We start from the raw sequence: 21,328 nt of genomic DNA on the forward strand, positions 1-21,328 counted from the left end.
TTCAAATGCCACAATTTCTTTTTCAATGCTTATTTTCGGTAATAATTTGCCATAGTTTTTATGCTTGTAATTTTTTAGTGTCAAATGAAACTTATCTGATCATAATAATAAATAGATAAATTCACCAAAATAAATAACACACCAAAGAAGTAGAATGCAATTGAGTTTTACTTTTAGAAAATATCTAAAATATCTCGATGAATTGAATAAAATTCATGCAAACCATAAACGTTGCTTTAGAATGCTTTATGATTCTTCCAAAAATAAATAAATAAATAAATGGAAATAAAAAAAGTAAAACTTTATGAAATCCACATTGACAATCAACAAAAATTTTTGGTTTAACTGGATAATTATGAGAGAAAAAGAAAAAAAGACAAAAAAGGAGGGGTGGTTTTCGTAAACAATTTATATCTAGAATGGCCTTTAAAAGGGTCCAGAGGGAAACTAACACAGACGCACACGTATACATCATCATCGTAAATAAAAAAAAGCAAAAAACAAAAAAACAAAAAAACAAAAAAACGAAAAAAAAATCAAAAACCAAAAAAACAAAAAAGACTAAATAAATTAGAAAATCCTAGAAACGAACCGGTGGGCATGTATTCACCTACTCGGTTCTGCCTACTCTTTCCATTGTGTTCCATCGGCATCTCCGTCTCTGTCTATGTCTCTTTACCTCTCGCAATCTGTCTGAGGAAAATCTCATTCAACAAATGGCAGGTGAAAGTTTTGAATATGTTTCATTCTCTTAAACTCAATTTCATTTCGCTTTCTGTACCCAAACTACGTGTTCTTTTTTGCTTGTTTTACCAGCCTTGATGGTAACCTAACAGTTGTTAATTAACAACGTTTTCAAAATATTATTATTATTATTATTATTATTATTATTATTTTTATTTTTTAAAATTTATATCAAACTCTGAATTGAATTTACTTTATATGGTTAGTTAATCTCTTCTTGTTGGTCTGCTTTCTCAGATGCTGTTAGTTTCATTTGGGTATATGTTGTTTGAGAGCATAACTTCGATACGGATTTCGTTCGGTTCAATGATAGATTATCAACATGGTTAATGAATAGAAAAATGGGAACAAAAGATAAAATTATTTAAATGATTGGGTAAACCTCGTTATTTAAGTTGTTCCGATCATTTTTTTTTTTTTTTTTTGGCCACTTATGTAATCTCCCTTATTCTAATCTTATTGGTTATTTGTTTGTTTGTTTTTCTTATTGAATGCATATCAGTGTATTACAAATATGTTTTGGATTGTTGTTTTGTGCTTAAACTTCGACTGTTGCTTACAATAGCTACCCTCGGGGATTGCCTGTCTCTCCTTTTGTTACTCTTAGTGTTTGAGAGAATCAGTGATTCAACTTGGATGAGGAAATTTTATTTAATTGGGGATAGGAAGTCTTCTAGTTAATAAGAGAGGAAAAATAATTTTATGAATATCTTTGTGGATATTGTCCCAAAATAAATAAATAAATAAATGGTTGTGAATGAAAATACTTACCATCACTACAGCACAATGAATTTTGTGACAGATATAAATTATAATATTAACTTGATGCATTGATCAAGTATTAATTTATGCAGTGGGCCTATCTTTGCAACTAAATTAGTCTTAAACATAGTGAAGAGCAAAAGTTTTAGTTTTCCTAGGAAGAGGATCAGCAATGATAAAATAAGAACATGATAAGTTATTGATTAAGTTATTTCCAGGATTAAAGGCTGATAAAATGACAAATTTTTATGCAGCAATGTCAGGGAAGATTGTCCAAAATGTTTTTGTGTCACCATGGTACCAAACAAATAGGCAGTTTGGCACCCAAGTCCGAAGTGACTATTTTGCCCCTTGTGTGGGCAACTCACTTCCCTTTCAAGGAGGGAAGTTAGCATGGCCTGCCGTCGCTTCCATGCACTTGCGCAACTTATCAAAATACCAGAGTGGTTTTCCTAACCGAGGAACTGTTCACTGCAATGGTCTGTTCTAGATTCTCACTATGCAGGTTGATATTAAGTGCAAAAAATAATATTCTAGGCATCCTTATGATGTTGCTTTTATGTTCATCGTGTGCCAATCTTTTTCTGCTTCTTTACAATTCCATTATTGGAATGGCCTAGGTTCCAAAGTAATCTGATATAGCCTTGTTTGTTCATGTATCCATATTTTGATTTGCTACATATATGATTCTTTGTTCGTTTTCCATGCAGTTGCTTCATCTACCACTGTGTTGCCATCTCTTGACAAAGTTGATTTTCTGAAGCTTCAAAATGGCAGGTAGGGAATGGTGATGTGGCAAATCTTTTTAAATTTTTATTTTCTTTCTAAAATGCATAACCATTTCTGACATCATTGTGATCACATGTTTTATATTAGGCTACTTGGAAGGTATATTTTTACTTGTTTGGTATACTAATTTTCTGCATATAGTAGATAACAAAGAAATAATTTTAAGAACTGAATGGACTTGTTATACATGTAGAAATCATCAGAAGCTCAATTTAAGGTTTTAAATTTAATCTGTTTTTATACTGATTGACACTATTAGCCTGCACTCCAGCTAGGAATCCTTACTCAGAGTTGATGAACATTTGGCGCTGTCTTTACCAGATGTTATTCTTATATTTCATGCCATTCTATAACTATTTTTCTTTGACTTGAGTATTTTTCCTCTATTTTCAATGTCTTACTACTTTACTTCCGTTTCTAGTGCTTTTATTCTTTAGCCACCTTTTGACATGTCTACTTGAATGCTTTTTTTCCTTTTGTTTTTCCTTGCAATAGTTTATTTTATGATATTGTTATTATGATTATCAAATTCCTAAGGGGTGATGCATACTTAATACAAAGAGTGTCCATTTGTAGTTTCAACAGCTTTACACCACTTATGGATCGAAAATATTCGGTGTTGATTTTGCCTGGTGTCATTTTTGAAGCATGAATTTTTTTGTTTTTTTTTTTTTTTTTTCCCTTGTAAGTATATTTTGACTTTTATTTATTTATTTTTTATTTATTTGTTTGTTTATTTTTGTGCTGATGTTTTTACAGTGATATTCGAGGTGTTGCTGTTGCTGGTGTTGAGGGTGAGCCAGTCAATCTCACTGAACCAGTTGCAGAAGCAATAGCAGCTGCCTTTGCTGCATGGTTGGTTGAAAACAAGAAAGCTGATGCCTCTCAACGATTGAAAGTTTCTGTTGGCCATGATTCCCGAATATCGGCACAAACATTACAGGTAGTTTCCTTATCAGTATATCTGATTAGAAATGTATGTATAACCATGTTTATGGTGGGGGCTCATTGTTTTAAAACTCGTCTGAGGCATATGCCTCGAGGCTATAAAGCCTCAGCACTCATATACCTGGACATGATGAGGCACACTGCCTCTAGGCTTAAGTCTTGAGGCAGTTGAGGTGAAGGCAATTCTAGTTGTGGCAAAAGCCTTAATTTTTGGCTCAGTTTTGATATATATTTTTTCTTTTATTTTCTCACTTTCTTTTTGGGTTATCAAATCTGGGTCAAATTGATTGTAAAATGAAAAAAAGTAAAACAATCTTAAGGCTTGGTTGACAGTTTTAGGTTTTAAGAAAAAAAAATAAAATAATAAAATAAAATAAAATTAGGGAGAAAAAAATTAAAAAAAAAAAAAAATACAGGGAAAGGGTGAGAAGAGAGGGTTTTCTAGTGCTGCTATTTGATGGTGGTGTTGACTATTTGGTGGAGCCATAAGAGAGTTGAATCATGTGAGAGGTAGAGTAACGAAATTAGAAACTATCAAAACTGAAAAACAATTAACTTTTTTGTTTTAAATTTTATGGTTTTCTTAGTGTTCTGTATTTTTATTTAAGTAACAATATATTTATTTTTATGTAATTTTCTTTTTGTTCAATTTGAGGCTGCAGAACTCCTTCCATCTCAAGACTAACCCCTCACCTCAATTTAGCAAAACACCTTAAGTACATCTTAAGCCTTTTAAAAGCATGAGGCTATTTTTGGCATTTCCCTTTTAAATTGGAAAGGGAAAGTTAGATGTGGAGTGGCAATCTTAAGTGAAACTAGAAACCATATGGAAGTAAATAAATTTTTCATCTACTTTATCTTTCAGTCTTGTTTTCCTTGTTTTCTTTGAAGTTGGTTTGCTTTTTTGTGATCCAATGTTCCATCTTATTATGTTTGAGTATACTTAATAAATTCATTCCACAAAAGGGACATAAAATACAAAAAACTTTCATACTTTTGGAGAAATTAACTTACTTGTTTGAAGTTTTACAGAAAATCCTTGTACAGCATTCTACCATTTACAGTCTTCTTGATGTTTTAACTTTAAACTACATTCTGTAATTACTAACAATTTGATGACCCAAATTCCAGGATGCAATATCTCGAGGAATAGCCGGCTCAGGCCTAGATGTTGTTCAATATGGGTGGGTAGAATTGTAAATAAATGATGTCGACTTATATGTTGTCATTATTGGGAAGGGAAATAGTATTTTGATTATTTCTGCATGTTAAGATTCAAATTTATCTGGATTTTGCATGTTTATATTGTTCAAACTGGAAAAGAATTTCATTGTCTCTATTATGGGTAACAAAGACATGAATGTCAGAATTCAGGCCATTGATTTTGATGATTTGTGTCTCCATCTAAATGTTTATACTGAAGAATCTATTTTATTCTTGTCATGACCTCAATGTTTGATCTTTCCTTACTCGTTGAACTGGCATGTCTTAACTGGAAAGTAACTATAGGCATTTTATAAATGCTTACAATTGATATTAATAAATCTAGAATTCGTGAGTAATAGATTGATGATCATTTATTTGGCTGGCATGTTGATTGATCGATCAGCAGCTTATCCTATCAAACTATGGATGATTCTTGCCTATCAAAAAGATGTCTAGGTCATAATTATGGTTCAAATGGTACATATATCATAAGATACTCAATCAGTTGTTTCTCTTTTTGAATACTAAGTTTAGATACATAATATCATTAAGAGAACTACTGTAGTTTATCTTGTGACTTCTTATGATGAGTAATGTTGGATTTCTGTTGTTTTTGTGTAGATTAGCATCTACACCAGCAATGTTTAATAGCACGCTAACTGAAGATGATGTATTTTTATGTCCAGTTGATGGGTCCATTATGATAACAGGTATGTTACTCATTTGTACTATTAGATTTACGTTATCTCACTAAAAGTGTTGGTGATATTGTTTTCTTCTTCATGTGTTTCATGGGTGACAAAAATTTGTTGTATTCTTTTAATCATTGTATATATAAGTACAAAGAAAATGTTGTAATTAGTCCAACACTGATGTGAGGCCCATCCAGTTATGGGACAACAATTGGGCTGGTTTGCAAATTTGAACACAAGTCCAATTTGATAACTAAAGTTTGATACCATGTTATGGGTTTGTCCACTGTTATCAAAAGCTTAAGCAGATAGAAAGGTGGCCCATGTTTGTATTTATCTAACATTGTAATAGTTTGAACTATGTGTATATATATATATATATATATGTATATACAACCTTATCTAATTTGTAAGTTTGATATCACTTAATTCTATTTTTAACATATTTTTATGCCAACAGCTAGTCATCTTCCTTACAACAGGAATGGATTCAAATTTTTCACTAATGATGGAGGGCTTGGGAAAGCTGATATTAAAGACATCCTGGAGCGTGCTGCAGATATTTACAATAAGTTTACAGCCGAAGGATTGGGGACTTCCAAAGGAAAATTTTCTGGATCGATACAGAAAGCTGATTATATGTCTGTATATACATCTGATCTTGTAAAGGCAGTTCGGAAAGCTGCAGGAAATATAGGTGTCTCCAAATTGTTTCATCAAAGTAGAGAAATATTAGGATCAGCATGCCGGTTTCACTCTTATGAGTGCAAAATTTAAGAGGCTTGAAATTCCTATTTTGTTTCCATACCCATGCATTTTTAAAATGCCATTATTCTGACAAGTGTTCTTTCTTCTAATTCTCTGGGATTGGTACTTCTCTTTCCATTTGTTTTCTTGAGATGCTTTGATATTGCTTCCTAATTCTTCTTGTGTTAAATCTCAGAGAAGCCACTGGAAGGGTTCCATATCGTTGTTGATGCAGGGAATGGAGCTGGAGGGTTTTTTGCAGTAAGTTCTTTTCAAGTTTATTTGAATTGTGTTTTTCGTTTGTGACCATAAGTTTGTATTTTTGGTTAATTGTATGTTAATTTGTTATAAAACTTTTATAAAAGCAATTCATATCTGTTGTTAGTGAAACTGTTGTCAATATTATCATCATTTATTTCGTATCTCTGAGGCTTGCCATGCAGGTTAGCAGTCTTATATACTGCAAGTTTAAAATAAAAAATTCTGATATATAACAATATTGCTGATTTTTTCCATTAAAGGTGCTTTTTCATTAAGGTTCTTGTTATCTATTCAGTTTATTATTTGATTGGAGTATGCTGCAACATTTAGTTGATATATTAAAACATGTTTTTCTCATGGTTCTTGCCGTTTTTATCAGGCTAAGGTGCTTGAGCCTCTTGGGGCAGTTACAATTGGTAGTCAATTTTTGGAGCCAGATGGTAATATTCAAATCTGAAAATTTTAAATTGTTGTTTTATACTGGTATACTTTACAAATTTGTTTTGGGATTAGGCCTGTTTCCGAATCATATACCCAATCCAGAGGATAAGACAGCAATGAAAGCTATCACTAAGGCAGTCCTTGACAATAAAGCTGATCTGGGAATCATCTTTGATACTGATGTTGACAGGTAATCCGTTTTTATAGGTCATCAATTTCCTGACAATATAATGTGTTGTCTATCTTTAATCAACTATATCATGTAGATCTGCTGCTGTGGATTCCACTGGCCACGAATTCAATCGGAATCGTCTGATTGCCTTAATGTCTGCTATTGTTCTCGAGGAGGTAAGATTACCCTGTTTCATATGCTTAACGAAATAATTTTATCTGCCCCCCTCCCCCAATTTATTTTATTTTACTTCAACCAAACTTTTTTGGTTTTGGATTTACCGCCAGCATCCAGGAACAACTATTGTTACGGACAGTGTGACTTCAGATGGTCTGACCACATTTATCGAGAAGAAACTTGGTATGACGTAACAGAGCTCTAATATTTTCTTTAAATCTTAACAAATTGAATGTGTCATAATCTCCAGTTTCTTGTAGGGGGGAAGCACCATCGGTTCAAAAGAGGCTATAAAAATGTCATTGATGAAGCTATTCGTTTGGTACGATTTATGGTCCTGTTGCCTTGATTCGCTTCGTAAGATTTATGATATTTACTATAGTAATGAACTAAATTAGTAAAATATTTCTAAAGTGCGTGAAAATGAATGGGCACTATCTATGCACACACACACGCCAAAAATCATAAAAATGGTCCCGCAATAATTATAGTTCACCAAGTCATAGACTCATACCTGTAAAAATAATGTGAAAGATAGTATTTAGCAAGGCACTGGCAGATATATTAGCCAATTCTATTAGATGCCAATACCAGAATGGTTATAATTCACCTAGTTCTAGCTGCCATGAAATTAGAAGTGAATTAAAACCCCTTACATGATAGAACAAATTGTGATTTATCGATTTTCTGGTACCGAAGTTATAGCTTTGGTAATCCAACTGTTGCATTACTTTTTAACTGGAGTTATGATGACAGAATTCCATTGGTGAGGAGTCACATCTGGCTATTGAAACTAGTGGTCATGGAGCTCTCAAGGAGAATAACTGGCTTGATGACGGTGCATACCTCATGGTAAGACTTGTAGCATTTCTTCTCATGTTAGATTAGCCGTCCATTGTTTGATTTACAAATCAAATATGTGCACTGTCTATTTCATTGCTGCTGTTGCTGTTGCTAACTGTTAATGCCTTTGCAGGTCAAAATCCTAAATAAACTTGCTTCAGCAAGAGCTTCAGGACTGGGTAGTGGCAGCAAAGTTTTGACTGATTTAGTAGAAGGTCTGGAGGAACCAGCTGTTGCTATCGAACTGAGGTTAAAGATCAATCAAAATGATCCAGATCTTAAAGGAGGGTACGCTACTATATATAGTTTCCTTAAACGCTAGTTATATGCATGTGCTGTGAAGTTGCTAATAAATTAATGTTCCCAGATCTTTCCGAGACTATGGAGAAGCAGTGTTGAAACACTTGGAGAACTCTATGGATTCAGATCCAAAACTGCAAAAAGCCCCTGTGAATTACGAAGGGGTAAGTTTAACCTAGCTTCATACTACACCACGTATAGGATTTTTTGTAGAATCAATTTTGACACAAGCAGTAATTACTTAAAAGATTTAGTTGGCGGGTGCAGCTGAGTTCTAGAACACTGGAGAATTTTCAGTTCTCTGTCTAGAAACCTTCAGTGCTACTGTTGGTAAATTCCGTAATTTTTTTTTTTTTTTTTTTTTTTTTTTTTTTGGGTGGCAGTGAGATAGGGAAGGAGCTCTTTTTTTTTTAAATGAATGATGACATGGGCTGTTAGAACCGAGAAACAAGTAGAAAGATTGGTTGTTGAAACAGAGTTGAAAAAAAAGAGCAATATATGAAGTATATTTTCACTTAAAATCAAAATAAACAGGACCCATTGGTGCATTTATCTTTACAGAATATTCATGTTACAAAATTTCCGAAATAGCTGTACAAATTAATTATGATAGGCAAAGGTCTCTCTTCATTGCATATGTAGTTCTTGCAAAAAAAGTGGACCTTAATCGTATAATTTGTAATCTTTTTTTGTTGATGGTGTAATGCTGTTTTTTCTGCTCTCTACGATTTATAGTTTCTGATGTCTCTTCCAAATTTACTCTTCCCAGGTCCGAGTTTCTGGTTTTGGTGGGTGGTTTCTTCTTAGACTTTCACTTCATGATCCTGTACTTCCCCTTAATATTGAGGTAGATGTGCTTTCTCAGCTTCTGTATAGACACATAAATATATTAGTTACATTGCATCTGATGCATTTTTCACACCATAGGCACCAAGAAATGATGATGCTGTGAAACTTGGACTTGCGGTTCTGGCTGCTGTGAAGGAGTTCTCGGCTTTGGATACGTCTGCTTTAGACAAGTTTGTTCAAGCATCATAATTTAGGACCTTTTAAAGCTTCCTTCCTGTCAATTTCTATGGCAACTCCATGCTGCAAAAGTGAGTTCCTTGTCTTGGTGATGTTGTTCTGCAACATGGCTGGAGCTATAACTAGAAAATGGCATACTTGTCTACCAGTGATACCTGGTACAACCACACAAAGTTTTCCCAAATTTAAAGGGTTAGAGACTTAGGGGTTATCTTGAATAATGTAAAAGTTAAATGGATCTTTCTGTTGTGAGAACATTTTATCATCTATGGTAAATTCAAATTTTATTTTTGTACTAGGAGTGGCATCAGTCTGATGTTGTTCTCAGCTTCACGCAAGTATGTGAATTTTAAAATCGTGTGGTTGGAGGTTTACAAAATTGGCATTCATCAAAGAAACAAAATAAGTTATTGACACAGAGAAGCATCACAGTGCTCTAAAGACAAGGCCACTCCAGAGGTGGCTAGTCCTTTTGCATATATATATACAAACTATCTTAAATTACCTACAGCACCTTTTTTCTTTTCCCTTCACAAATTTCAAATATATATTACGTATTAATTTAAATTCTTCACATGCTAGAGAATCTAAGCGGAGATAGGGGTGTTGAGAAGCTTCATCATGAAGTTGAACTTAACATCAGGAGAGGTCCTTGGCTGGGGCCAATTAGCTCCTTCTGGCACCTTAATGCATTTGAAACCCAGGCTTTTGTACAACTTTGTGGCTCCAGGATTGTTCAAATCACAGTGCAATGCAATAGCTCGGCAGCCCCAGCTCCAAGCTTGAGCTTCTGCTTTTGCTATTAGCCTCTTAGCTATTCCTTTCCGTCGAAATCTCTCCCTAACAGCAACATTTGATATGTATGCAATTCCGGTCCTGCAATTGGAACATCCAGCGATGAATTTTTCAGTGACCACTAGTCATTAGATGAGGCATTCGTTTTGGAACATTTTGGAGTGCCCAGATAGATTAAGAGAAAATTAATAAATTTTCTAAAGAATTTAGAACGAGTCATTAATAAATGACAGTTTCCCAAAGAATTTATTTATAATGGAGAACGAGATAGTACTTTGCTTTTCCAAAAACTATTTTTGTTACTTGACGAAAAAAAAAGAAAAAAAAAAAATGATGATGGAGTTGAAACAAAATGAAAGATTCAGAGAATTAAAGGTGGCAAGGGCAAGCCTGTTCCAATGGCAGTTTGACCTTCGCTCATCGAAAGGTCATGAGCAAGGTTGGACCTTCGCTCATGCTCATGTTCCTAGGCACATGCATGTCAAATGGTTAACCATTTTTCCCTTAAAACAAATAAACAAATAAAGCCCCAAGGTTGGGCGACCAAGTACAGGGAAGCTGTATCCCCATATAAAGCATGTAAAACTCATCGTTTGATCAAAATCAACAAATATGGGCATTAGGATGGTACTTTGCAAGGAAAAAGAAAAAAGGTTATTCATCGAACAGAAAAGGGTGCAGAGAGCTTTTCAGAAAATGCAAGTAAGCTGGATATATCAGGTTTCACTGGCAGGCAAGGTCAACTTAAAAGCATGTACCAGTCATCTATTCATTTATCCAAACAATAACTGGGAAACATGGGAGGAATTATTGTGAAGCTCAAATTTTTTTGGTCATTCCTTTGGTAGCTTAATCTTCAATCACAAACAATCCAATACAAGGTCGATCAGATCAATATATAAGGTTTCCAGGCTACAAAAGTTCATTCTAACAAGTTGTATTAAATGAAAAACAAATATCATCCTGAGGATAGTAAAGGTAACTAAGCTTGAGTAATGGCTGATGGAATAAACTCATCCAAGATTCAGTTGCATTTCCCAATTAGATGGTTTAAACAAACAAAGAGATAAACGATCAACAAACTCACCTTCTCTGCCTAAGAGGGCCTTTTCTTGGTAGAAAATCAGCCACAGTATCTACTGTCAAGATTCCAGCCACATATCCCCTATTGAGACTGAATTTCCCATTGAAACCAAAGATCTTGAAATCTCCGCTTCCAAAGAGTACAGTTTCATGAATTGAGCTACCAATTACAGCAACCAAACAAGTTCTTCTGCAGCCACTTGGTAGAGAAAATCCTGCTAGCATCGCTACGAGCCTGTCAATCCTCAACACAAAGTCTAACGGGAAAGAATATTCAGGAAAGAAACAGCTGCAGTGAGTCTCAGCTACTTCCCAACAGTCCTCTATCCTGGCCTCCCGGACAACAATGTCCGGAGACACAGAGGGAAATAAATCAACCACTTGAGTGGCTCTGCAAACGCCTACACCCCAGAAAAAGAAGGAAAAAAAAAAAAAAAAAAGAATTATACAAAAGAAGCCGCAAACTTTTTATAGCTCGAAATTATGAGCAGTCTCCCTTCTTTTTTTCTTAATTATTTTATTTTACTTTTCTCCAACTTATGTTGGTTCTGTTTCATTGCCAATAGTACTCAGAAGAAAGAATAAGGAAGAAAAAGAAACCCAAGCTCCATTATTTCAATGAAAATGGAAATACCAAAACAAGAAAGAAAATTCAGACCTACAAATGGCCACTTAAACCATCAAGCTATATCAATGAAGAGATCACATGCTGTATGCCTAATGAAGCAGGTATATCTTGAGCATTTAGTTACATAATGTATGCCTAATGAAGCAGGTATATCCAGAGCATTTAAAACAAATCAGAATTCAAATTTTAGAATAAATGGCAAGAGAAAACCAGTTTTCTAACTCTTGGAAAATTTCCTTTCATGAAGATCCGACTTTCTTTTTTCCGGTTTTGTTTCCATTGCTCTAAGTAAAAATGCTCTCAGTTTATAAGAAATAGCGGCTATCAAAATAATAAACTGTTTTTGGGTTTCTTCTCAAATTCTTCATCATTTTTGTACCAGCTAACTTGTTAAGCAATCAACAAAACTAACAAATTTCCGTAGTCCCGCAAGATTCTGGGTGTGCTTAGCTTACAAATGCAAATAACATAGTAACTTTTTTTTTCTTTTTTTTTTTTTATAATTTACCCATTTTCTGTAGCTTCAGGAGTTTAGCGACAAATAGTTTAATGATGAAACCCAAGAGCAAAACCCATAACGCAAACAACACATAGTCTGAAAATTTAGGAAAATACCCATCAGCAGTACAATTTGTTGTTTCAGATACAGCAACACATAGTTGTCGATATTCACGAAGGAAAAAATAAAATAAAATTAGGGAATACGGAAAGTACCTGGTTTGGCGATAGAAACGAGAAAGTCATCAGTGGAGTTACAAAGCCTACTTGAAGATGAAGATGGAGATGAAGAAGAAGAAGAAAAAGGAATAGGCTTTCTGTGATTGAGAGAAGGACAGTTTATGGAGGCTGGGGATACTGAGATTCCCAGCGGTATGGTCCGCATTTCTTGGAGGATCTCTCTCTCTCTCTCTCTCTCTCTAAGAATGGAGATTCTTAGTTGGTGATTTTCGCTGGTTGGTTAAAAGAGCTGCGAAGTGTGAGACCGTGACTGTGTGTCAGAACACACTTACCCAACCTTTTCACACGTGCTACGCCTTGGATGCTCGTTCGGTTATGTTTTTTGGACCTTTGACTTGTATTACATTTCACCTTTAACTATTTTATTTTATTTTTATTTTTTGGGGTTTGAGGGAATTCAAGATCCAGTCATTGTTCCAAGGAATACTAGCTTTTACAACCTATTCATACTAACTATTTACCACTGTTATTATGTATGAGTTTTATTACCAGGTAGTGTGACGACCCATTTAGTTTTTAACTTGTAACTTATTTATTACTTAAATCATATATGAAAAAGTGAATTCAGCACATATTTTTGTAATTATATAGAAAAGGGATAATACCAAGCTTTGTATATGCTATATAAAAAAATATTATATTCCTTGAGGAATGATGTATTATTTTATTTTATTTTTGAGATAGAATGTACTATTATTAATTCACCAAAAAACATAATCTACTTTTTTTTTTTTTTAAATAGCATTTTTAAGGGATTGTTGGCAATTATGGCTTTTAAATGAATTATACCAATGGTACTAAGAAATATGCCAAGACATTTAGTTTAAGGGGAAAATAAAAAGTTTATCTATCTATATTTATATTAGATTTAATTTTTGCAAAATAAAATAAAAATAAATCACCTTATCACATGGTTTTGGTAAATATTTTTGAAAGAATTCTTAGTATCCTCAGTATTATTCAATCACATTTGAAAACTTGATCTCTTATTTATTTTTATTATATTTTTTTGTTGCATTTGGCTTCTTGGCATCGACAATTGATGATAGTCTCTTAAGTCTTGGGCTCATGATCTGGTGATGAAATTTTCATTTTACAATTTATCAAAAACAAGCAATTAAAAAACATTTTCAGGTTTGAAGTCAAATCTCGATCCGAGTAAAAATTTCTTCCCATAGTTGTAATTTTTAATAAAAATGTATTAAAAAAAAACTTATTTGTTGCACCCTTGATTTGTTTTCCATTAAAAAAATTATTAAATTTGTTACCATTTAGTTCATTGGGTATTTAATTTCTTTTGTAAATAATTATGAAATTTAAAAAAATAAAAATTAATGTAGGTAGTAGAAGAAGAAAGGAGAGTATGCGACAAGTGTTTTTGGTTAAGCCCCAAAAATAAGAAAAAATGTTTCGTAATTTCTTTACTATATATATATTATATAATATATATATATATATATATAAACTACTTATTCTTTTTATTTATAATAGTAAACTGATTATTTTTCTTTTTTTGGGGCATAACTGTAAAGTGATTTGACATGAAGAAGAGAAGAAAAGAATCTGGAGGGCTTGCGCATTAATGTTGGCAACCCAAAAAAATAAAATAAAATAAAATAAAATAATTTCCTATAATTTTAAATAGAGGTGGCAATTTGAGTAATTATACGGTGACGCGATTTAAAAATGATTTGGAATAAATGAATTCAGGTTTATCATAAATGGAGTTAAATTATAATTACATCTATCTATTTAATACGATTATTAATCATGTTATTTTCGGATTAATCTATTTAATTCGCAAATAATATTTTTTAACCTATTTATTAAACGTATCAGTTTCAACCCGATACGATTATATACTTATTTACAATCTATTTAAATTTAATTTTAAATTATAATTTTATCTATAATATAATATTTAATAAGTAAAAAATATTATAAATTAAAAAATTTATAGATGTTATAAAAGTAATTTTATATTATTAATTTTTTAAAAATAAAAAATCTTCAATAAAACAAAAATATAAATATAAAAAAAAAATTTAGATCACTAAAACTCCTCTTCATCACATGATTATAACCTAAAATTTGTCATCTTATCCTCCAAATCCAAGTCGCACTTCGCAGCCTCCATCAGCCATTACTAACCTGATCAAAAGCTTCTTCTCTCTAGAGTCCAGCTTCTTCTCTCTATCTTAGTCTTAGTCTCTCTCTCTCTTACTCTTTTCTCTTAGTTTTGGTCTTTTTTTCTTTCTTCTCATTCATTTGGTGTCCTAAATCTTAAAGAAAAAAAGGAGAAGAAGTTATTTTCAACAGACACAATGAGTCCTCAAGTTAATAATTTTCTATTTTTACTAGATTTTGGGATAGATAAATGATGTTTTATATGAAGCACTCTGTTCATTAGGTTTTTTGAGTGATTTGGTGGGTAAGAGATAGGTTTTATGAGTGCTTTTGTTTCTGGTTATGGATTTGCTGCTCATCTTCTTCCCATTCATGTGATTGAAAGCCTTCAGACCCTTCTTTTATAATTAAATAAAAAGTAGATCATGAGAAAGACACAAGCAGGTCAATAGGTATTTTTAAGTCATTTTCAAATAAGGGGCTTCATTTTCAAGTTAGTAGAATAGGTATACTGTAAACATGTTAATTTTTAATAAATATGTGAATTTTAGGTTAATAAGTTAATTTGCAAATTAACAGATCAATATTCAGGTTAACAGGTTAACATGACCTATTAAAGTAATCGTGTTAATCGGGTCATGTCTTATTGACTTGCTTATAAATAGATTGGATTAGTGCTTTAGGTACCTGATACGATTAATAAACGGGTTGGATTCAGATTAAGCATTTTTAACACGATTATTAAATGGGTCGACACAAACCCGACACGTGAACACGGATTGCCACCTCCAGCTTTAAGTACGTTGGCATTAATGATAGGGAGGAAGATGCTGCTTAAATTCCTTTTTGAGGTGTTGGCTTTAATCGAGCTTTAATCGAATTTGTTCTAATCTCTTTTAATGATGCACATGTTGGTCAAGTATTACATTAAAATAAATTAAACTAATTAATACTTTTATTTTATTTTTTTAATTTACAAGAATTAGTAATTAGAAAAAGTTATGGTAGGGGTGTTCATTCAAATCCAACCTACTTTAGCAATCATCAATCCTATTCAATGTTCAATTCAAATAAATTCAATATCAAATCTAATATGATGCATTCTAATAGTGGTTGATTTGGTCGATCTATTTAGAATTATATTTGGGTTTGGATTTGTAAATCTTAGGTTTTAAAATTTTAGAATTTTAAATGGTAGGTAGTCAAGACTTTGAATTTTAATCTTTTTCACCTATGTAATAGCCATTTTTTTATTAAAATATTTTAAAAAATGAAAATATTTATTTTTAGACTAAAATAAATAAAACAAAATTGGTTAAAATGATATATCAATTACGACTAACTTTCTTAACTAAATAATCCAAATCAATATAAATATTAAACAAAATAAAAACAACAATAATATACTAATTATTTTTAAATAAGACAAAAACAAAAATAATGTACTAATTATTTTTTCAAAATATATATTTTTTAATTATTTATATTTTAATTAGTTTGGCTCGAATAAGTTTTATACATTTTTATCCCATAAAACTAATTCAAACAAAATTGACTATTGATTTGGAATTTTTGGAACTGATTTAGTCTAATTAATATAAAATAATTGATTAAAAATGTTGAATTGAATTAGATTGGTCTCTTTGATCAATTCATGGATTTTTTTACACATCCCTAAATTGTCCAATGCATGTAAAAACAACTTACAGCATATAAAGTAAGTAAACAATTCCTCACCCTCTCTTTATAATGTTTGACAATAGCACCTATTCTAAAAGGAAATTTGATTTTTTTACTTTGCCCTACATTGGAAAATAAGGACTAAAAAGTTTCAAAAGCTTATATATATATATATATATATATATTGTTATAGTATTGGCCCAAAATGTGAATTATTTTCCCTTAATGGGCCTTAATAGTTTTGGGCTTTTAATTTTATCTTTCCTACGGTTTGGCGTTGAGAAATTTGTGGGATTTTCAAAAATTGAAAAGTGTGTGTTGAGTGTTTTATGGTAACACATTCTTTTGAGGGTTGAGAAGCTGGAGGACATAGGAAACCAGTGAAAAAAAATATCAGTGTGTCTTTTTGGAAAGATACTGAATTATATTGACTCAAAGAATAGGTGGTAAAGTGAAGGTATGCTGAAAGTTCAAAGAAAAAGTTTTTGGGGGTACCGCGTCCAAGATCTTTGTAGCCGTTGTATCTGGGAGATGATCGTCACAAAACATTTGTATCGGTGAGTGAAAATCGGCTTAAGAAAACTATGGTACCACACAAACCTCGGATAGTTTCATCAAAATTTTATTGAATTTCCAAAACATATAGGTTTTAATTTGTTTCTATTATTTTTCTGTAATTTTTGTTTACGTTAATTTTATGTTATCTACATATATTTACATATATATTCTTCCATATCTATTGAACTAACATATATAAGGCACTCACTACAAAAGTGTTACACATCAAGCTTTAGACAATTTTTAAGTAAAGTTTCAAAAAGAACTATTTTAGGAGAGACTTAGGGACTTGTGGCTAGGTTCTAAGTGTAAAAGCCTATCTTCCATCTAGTTTTTTTTCTTCCTAACATCTGTAAAGATCAATTTGATTAACTTAGTAAAGAGTGGCACAATTGAAAGAGTAGGAGAGTGGCGGCATGCATCCTTATGGCTTATTATTCTTCTTCTTCTTCTACTTTTATGTTTTGTTTTCAAATTGTGAACACAATTAATTCGATAATCATAGATTCTTTTCTAGGTATGAACCAAACTACTCTCCAAAAAAAAAGAAAAAAAAAAGTAACCAAACTTTAATACTTGGGCTATGAGATGTTTTGTTTGGTACTTATATGATTATTTTTATTAATTTAAAAGTTCATTATTTATGCTTAATGCTTGTATGTTCTTGCCCAACCCATGCATGATCTAAACATTATATTTGTCTTGAAAGAAAATCTATGATATAGTTTTATAATGAATACCAAATATAATTCTATAATGGATTCTATATTTGTGCAATTCTATAATGGATTCTATATTTGTGTGATTATGTAAAAGCTAGTTACGTAAATATGCCATGATTAAATAACTTAACCAAAGAACTTAATGAGTTTGCATAAGATTTAAACTAGTATGGAAATACATAATATATTCAAAAATTATATTTGATTGCATGTGAAAGCTACTGTTAATACCTTTAGTGTTAAGCATGGTTAACTTAATAACTAAATGAATTTGTTTCCTTGCAATTTATGTCAGATTAGATTAACTTGTGGTTAAGTATTTGCCTTAGTGTTCTTATCATTGATTTTCTTTAATTTGCTTCATTTGTTGTTTGCTTGTCTTAGTTAATTTAATAACTTTCTTTTGATACTTCAATTAATAGTTTTGTCCAAATAATATAAAAGTATAATTATCTTTAATACTTGATTTATCTAAATCTTAGTGGGAACGATACTTTTTCTTAAAACACACTTTATTACTTGATACGATTTTGTACACTCGCAAAATTATAACAAATGGACGGTGTTATTGCTATTGTCAACGCTGTTTTCTACCCAAGGGGAACTGAAACTCTATCCTTGTTGTGTATCAAGGAGGTTTCTAATCGGGCTCTCATCCACTTTGTCTAGGTAGCGTAAAAATTTTTAACTTGGCTTATGAAAAATGAATTCATTTCAAGCTAAATCTTTCCTCCCTTTTTACAATGAAGGCTATTTAGGTATTTCACATTTGTGCTGTGGGTTTTTGAATATTCAGTACAGAATTGGATGTTGCATGAATTACCCATGACAAGGCCATAGATGACTTGGAGATTGCCTAAAATGGTCAGGCCAAGGTTGAGGTAGTGGTTATCAAAGTTCAAAAATAGGTGGTCTGCCATTGATACACAACTCGATCTGGTCACCGTTAAGCCTCACCAAAAAGGTTGAGGATTTAGCAAAAGAGGTTAAATAGTTGAAGGAAAGTAATGATCATTTAGAGGGAAATAGTATTTGTTCCCTATTTATGAGTGATCCTTTATAAATGGGAAAAAGAAGGGAAGTTTACAGTGCCTAGGAAACGAACAAACTTTAAAATTTGATGAAGGATCGTGCCTAAATGACTCCATTAATTCCAATGCCACTACTAGCCCATTTATTTATCTTGTTGTTGTGTTTGTTCCAACCCATTTTATATTCATGCCAACATGTGTTGTTGTCCTTGTACCAACCCATTTTATATTCATGCCAATATATATATATATATATATATATCATTTTAATAATTTATTTTGAAAAATTAATACATTTTAATAGGTAAATATAACAAATAAGTTAAATTTTCTACAATAAATTTATTTTATGATTAGTACTTATATAAAAGAGAAAAAGTTTCATAATTAATTAATTAATTACATAACTTTAAAGCAAAAAAAATAAAAATGACAAGACCTAATTGTAGAAATCCTATCCATGTGACATTAGCTATGACTAATGTCACTAATTAATGTCACTAAGTAACAATAATGTAGTAATAATCATTAAACAAACATGTCTATTTCAAATCTCCACAACATAAAATAAATACTATACTCCAAATCATAAATTATCAAAATTGGTTTACAAGTCCAAATCCATTATTAAACAAATAATAAAAATTCCAATAAAAAGTAACAGCAATTCACAATACATCAAGATACTAAACCTAAAACCTCTGCAAAACACATTTGCTACATCAAGCTAGTACCTTCCTAAGCATTTGCTAGTAACTATAGTTAATTCAAAATTGTCTAGAGAGAAAATATAAAGTAGTGGGGTGAGTATATAAACTAATGAGTAAGGTTTAATTACTTAACAATAGTTTAATAAAGGTGTACGAAATACTTGAAATTTTATGTTATACATATATATATATATATAAGTGCATAGACTTGAGCATAAGTAAAAGCTTTAGTAAAGAGTTTACAAACTTAAATAATAAACAAATTCCATGAAATCACTATTTGCAAAGCCATTAAAATTTCTCAAGCTTTCAACATAACTCAAAACTTAAAACTCATTAGTTCAACTTAAAAAAATAAATAATCTAGCATCATGCCTTTATTCCAGAAGAAAGTATAAAAGCCATTGGCAGACTTACATGTAGGGCACATATAAGCTACTTGATAAGTGAGAATCTTACTCATTTATTTCCTTATTCAAAGCTTAACTATTTATGGAAAACTCAACCTTTTGAGTCAATTTGATGGGTTTTGCTTTTTTTTTTTTTTTTTTTTTTTGATAGGAAACCTTCAAAAATTAAGAAAGGTTGTCAATTGCTAAACTTTGTTTCAAGTTTTGAAGCATTGCATTGGACCTTTTCTTAAGAGTCAAGATGAACAAGGCAAGCCTAAGACATGAAGTCAAAGAACTCACACAAGGCCACACAAGGTTACAAAAGGCCATTAAAGGGTCCAACATAACCAAGCTTCAACACATAGAGTGCCAACACTTGCTAGCAATCCACCATTATGGATAAAGAGTGCCAACACTTGAGAAGACCTACATACTTCTGGTAGCCTCATTGACGTGTGCTCATGACTTCTAGGCATTGGCACATCACCTATCAACTTCTTTGGGCATGGCTATGCCACCATCAAAAGTGATGCCCAACACACCCCATCATGAGCCAATTTTTAGAATTCTAAGGCATGTGCATGCTTATAAAGATAGTAGGCATACCCAAGCTTAACTAAAAGGGGTTTAGAGCAATCTTGGCCCCCTTAGATCATGATTGACGGGCTGGTTTGCACTATTTGATTTTTGTCATATGTTTAAAGGGAATGCTATTATTAAACTATATGAGGAAAGAAAATACAAATTAGAAAGAGAGGCACTTAGAGAGGGCTCATCTTAGAGAGAAAAACATAAACAAATTACGAGTAAGAAATACCATTTCTAAAGAGAGAAAGCTTTGGATTTGGAGAAGCTTGAAGACCCAAGGGATTGGAGCTTGAAGATCTGCATATTTTTAGTTTTTCTTTACACTCCTATCTCTTTTTAATTTGTATTTTAGGATTGACAATGGATTTATTGTATTAAGTATGTTATTGTCTATGGATTCCTTCATAGTTTTAAGTTTGAATTGGCATATAATTATGTTTGGCTAGATTTCTATCTTGGGGATGATGTAGCCTTCATTTGAACAATAATTATGATTGTTGGTTGTTTATACAAAAAATAATAATATTAATTATTCCTTTCCAATTATTTGTGATTCCTTATGTTTAATGAATCTTACGCCTCTAGTTGATTGGGAAATTAATTGGGTAATATTTAGAATTATGAATCAAGTCTTAGAAAAGATTACTTTATAATTTGGTAATTAGAAAATCACAACTAAGGTTTTTACTGAGTTTAGAAGGTTAATTAGGATTGGATAGTCATTACAAGGGTTAGCTTAATGCATGAGTAATCAGGAAAATTAGACAGAGATTTCAATTTGAAGTTTTACTTATAGAATTTAGCTTGAATTTGGGAGTGGTAGTTAGATGATTTAGGAACCCTTGATTAATAATTGGATTGGATTATTTTAATAAACACCAACTAAAGCAAATATAGGAATAATTTAGTTGAAATCATTGCCCTAAAGCCTTTATCTATAAATTTTTCCTTATCTTAACTATTTTTTTTGTTCTTGCTTCTCTTGTCTAATTTCTTTATTATAGTTTAAATTAGTTGAATTTAGTCATTTATCTTGCATTTTACTTAAATATCATTTACCTAGACAAAATCAATTGGTGAATTGCTTTGGTACTTAGTTAATTATTTAGAAACCAATGGTTGTGGGAATAATACTCTACTTTGTCACTTTATTACTTGAATGACCCTG

General features: G+C 31.7%; 2 protein-coding genes across 5 annotated transcripts; one reads left to right on the plus strand and one right to left on the minus strand.

Annotated features, from left to right (window-relative positions):
• The first annotated feature begins 507 nt into the window (after window positions 1-507).
• LOC107413703 (uncharacterized) lies at window positions 508-9,406 on the plus strand. 4 transcript variants are annotated; one of them, XM_016021723.4, is made up of 18 exons: window positions 508-723; window positions 1,761-1,985; window positions 2,217-2,283; window positions 3,055-3,238; window positions 4,375-4,427; window positions 5,071-5,159; window positions 5,602-5,838; window positions 6,085-6,149; window positions 6,529-6,589; window positions 6,663-6,780; window positions 6,857-6,938; window positions 7,050-7,122; window positions 7,200-7,261; window positions 7,696-7,791; window positions 7,916-8,070; window positions 8,150-8,246; window positions 8,852-8,929; window positions 9,010-9,406. In XM_016021723.4, the coding sequence occupies exons 1-18, from the start codon at window positions 717-719 to the stop codon at window positions 9,118-9,120; spliced, it is 1,860 nt and encodes a 619-aa protein (XP_015877209.3). In that variant the 5' UTR covers window positions 508-716; the 3' UTR covers window positions 9,121-9,406. The 4 variants fall into 4 exon arrangements, with proteins under 4 accessions (XP_015877209.3, XP_015877213.3, XP_060675474.1 ...); XM_060819491.1 differs by lacking the exon at window positions 508-723 and adding an exon at window positions 958-1,069; XM_060819492.1 differs by lacking the exon at window positions 508-723 and adding an exon at window positions 1,099-1,120.
• A 139-nt stretch (window positions 9,407-9,545) lies between these two features.
• On the minus strand, window positions 9,546-12,578 carry LOC107413707 (GCN5-related N-acetyltransferase 4, chloroplastic). Its single transcript, XM_048469710.2, has 3 exons — window positions 12,329-12,578; window positions 10,991-11,387; window positions 9,546-9,984 (listed from the first exon to the last, which is right to left on the minus strand). The coding sequence occupies exons 1-3, from the start codon at window positions 12,495-12,497 to the stop codon at window positions 9,696-9,698; spliced, it is 855 nt and encodes a 284-aa protein (XP_048325667.2). The 5' UTR covers window positions 12,498-12,578; the 3' UTR covers window positions 9,546-9,695.
• Window positions 12,579-21,328: the final 8,750 nt, after the last annotated feature.

This window comes from Ziziphus jujuba, chromosome 8 (assembly GCF_031755915.1).
Source record: "Ziziphus jujuba cultivar Dongzao chromosome 8, ASM3175591v1".
Classification (NCBI taxonomy): domain Eukaryota; kingdom Viridiplantae; phylum Streptophyta; class Magnoliopsida; order Rosales; family Rhamnaceae; genus Ziziphus; species Ziziphus jujuba.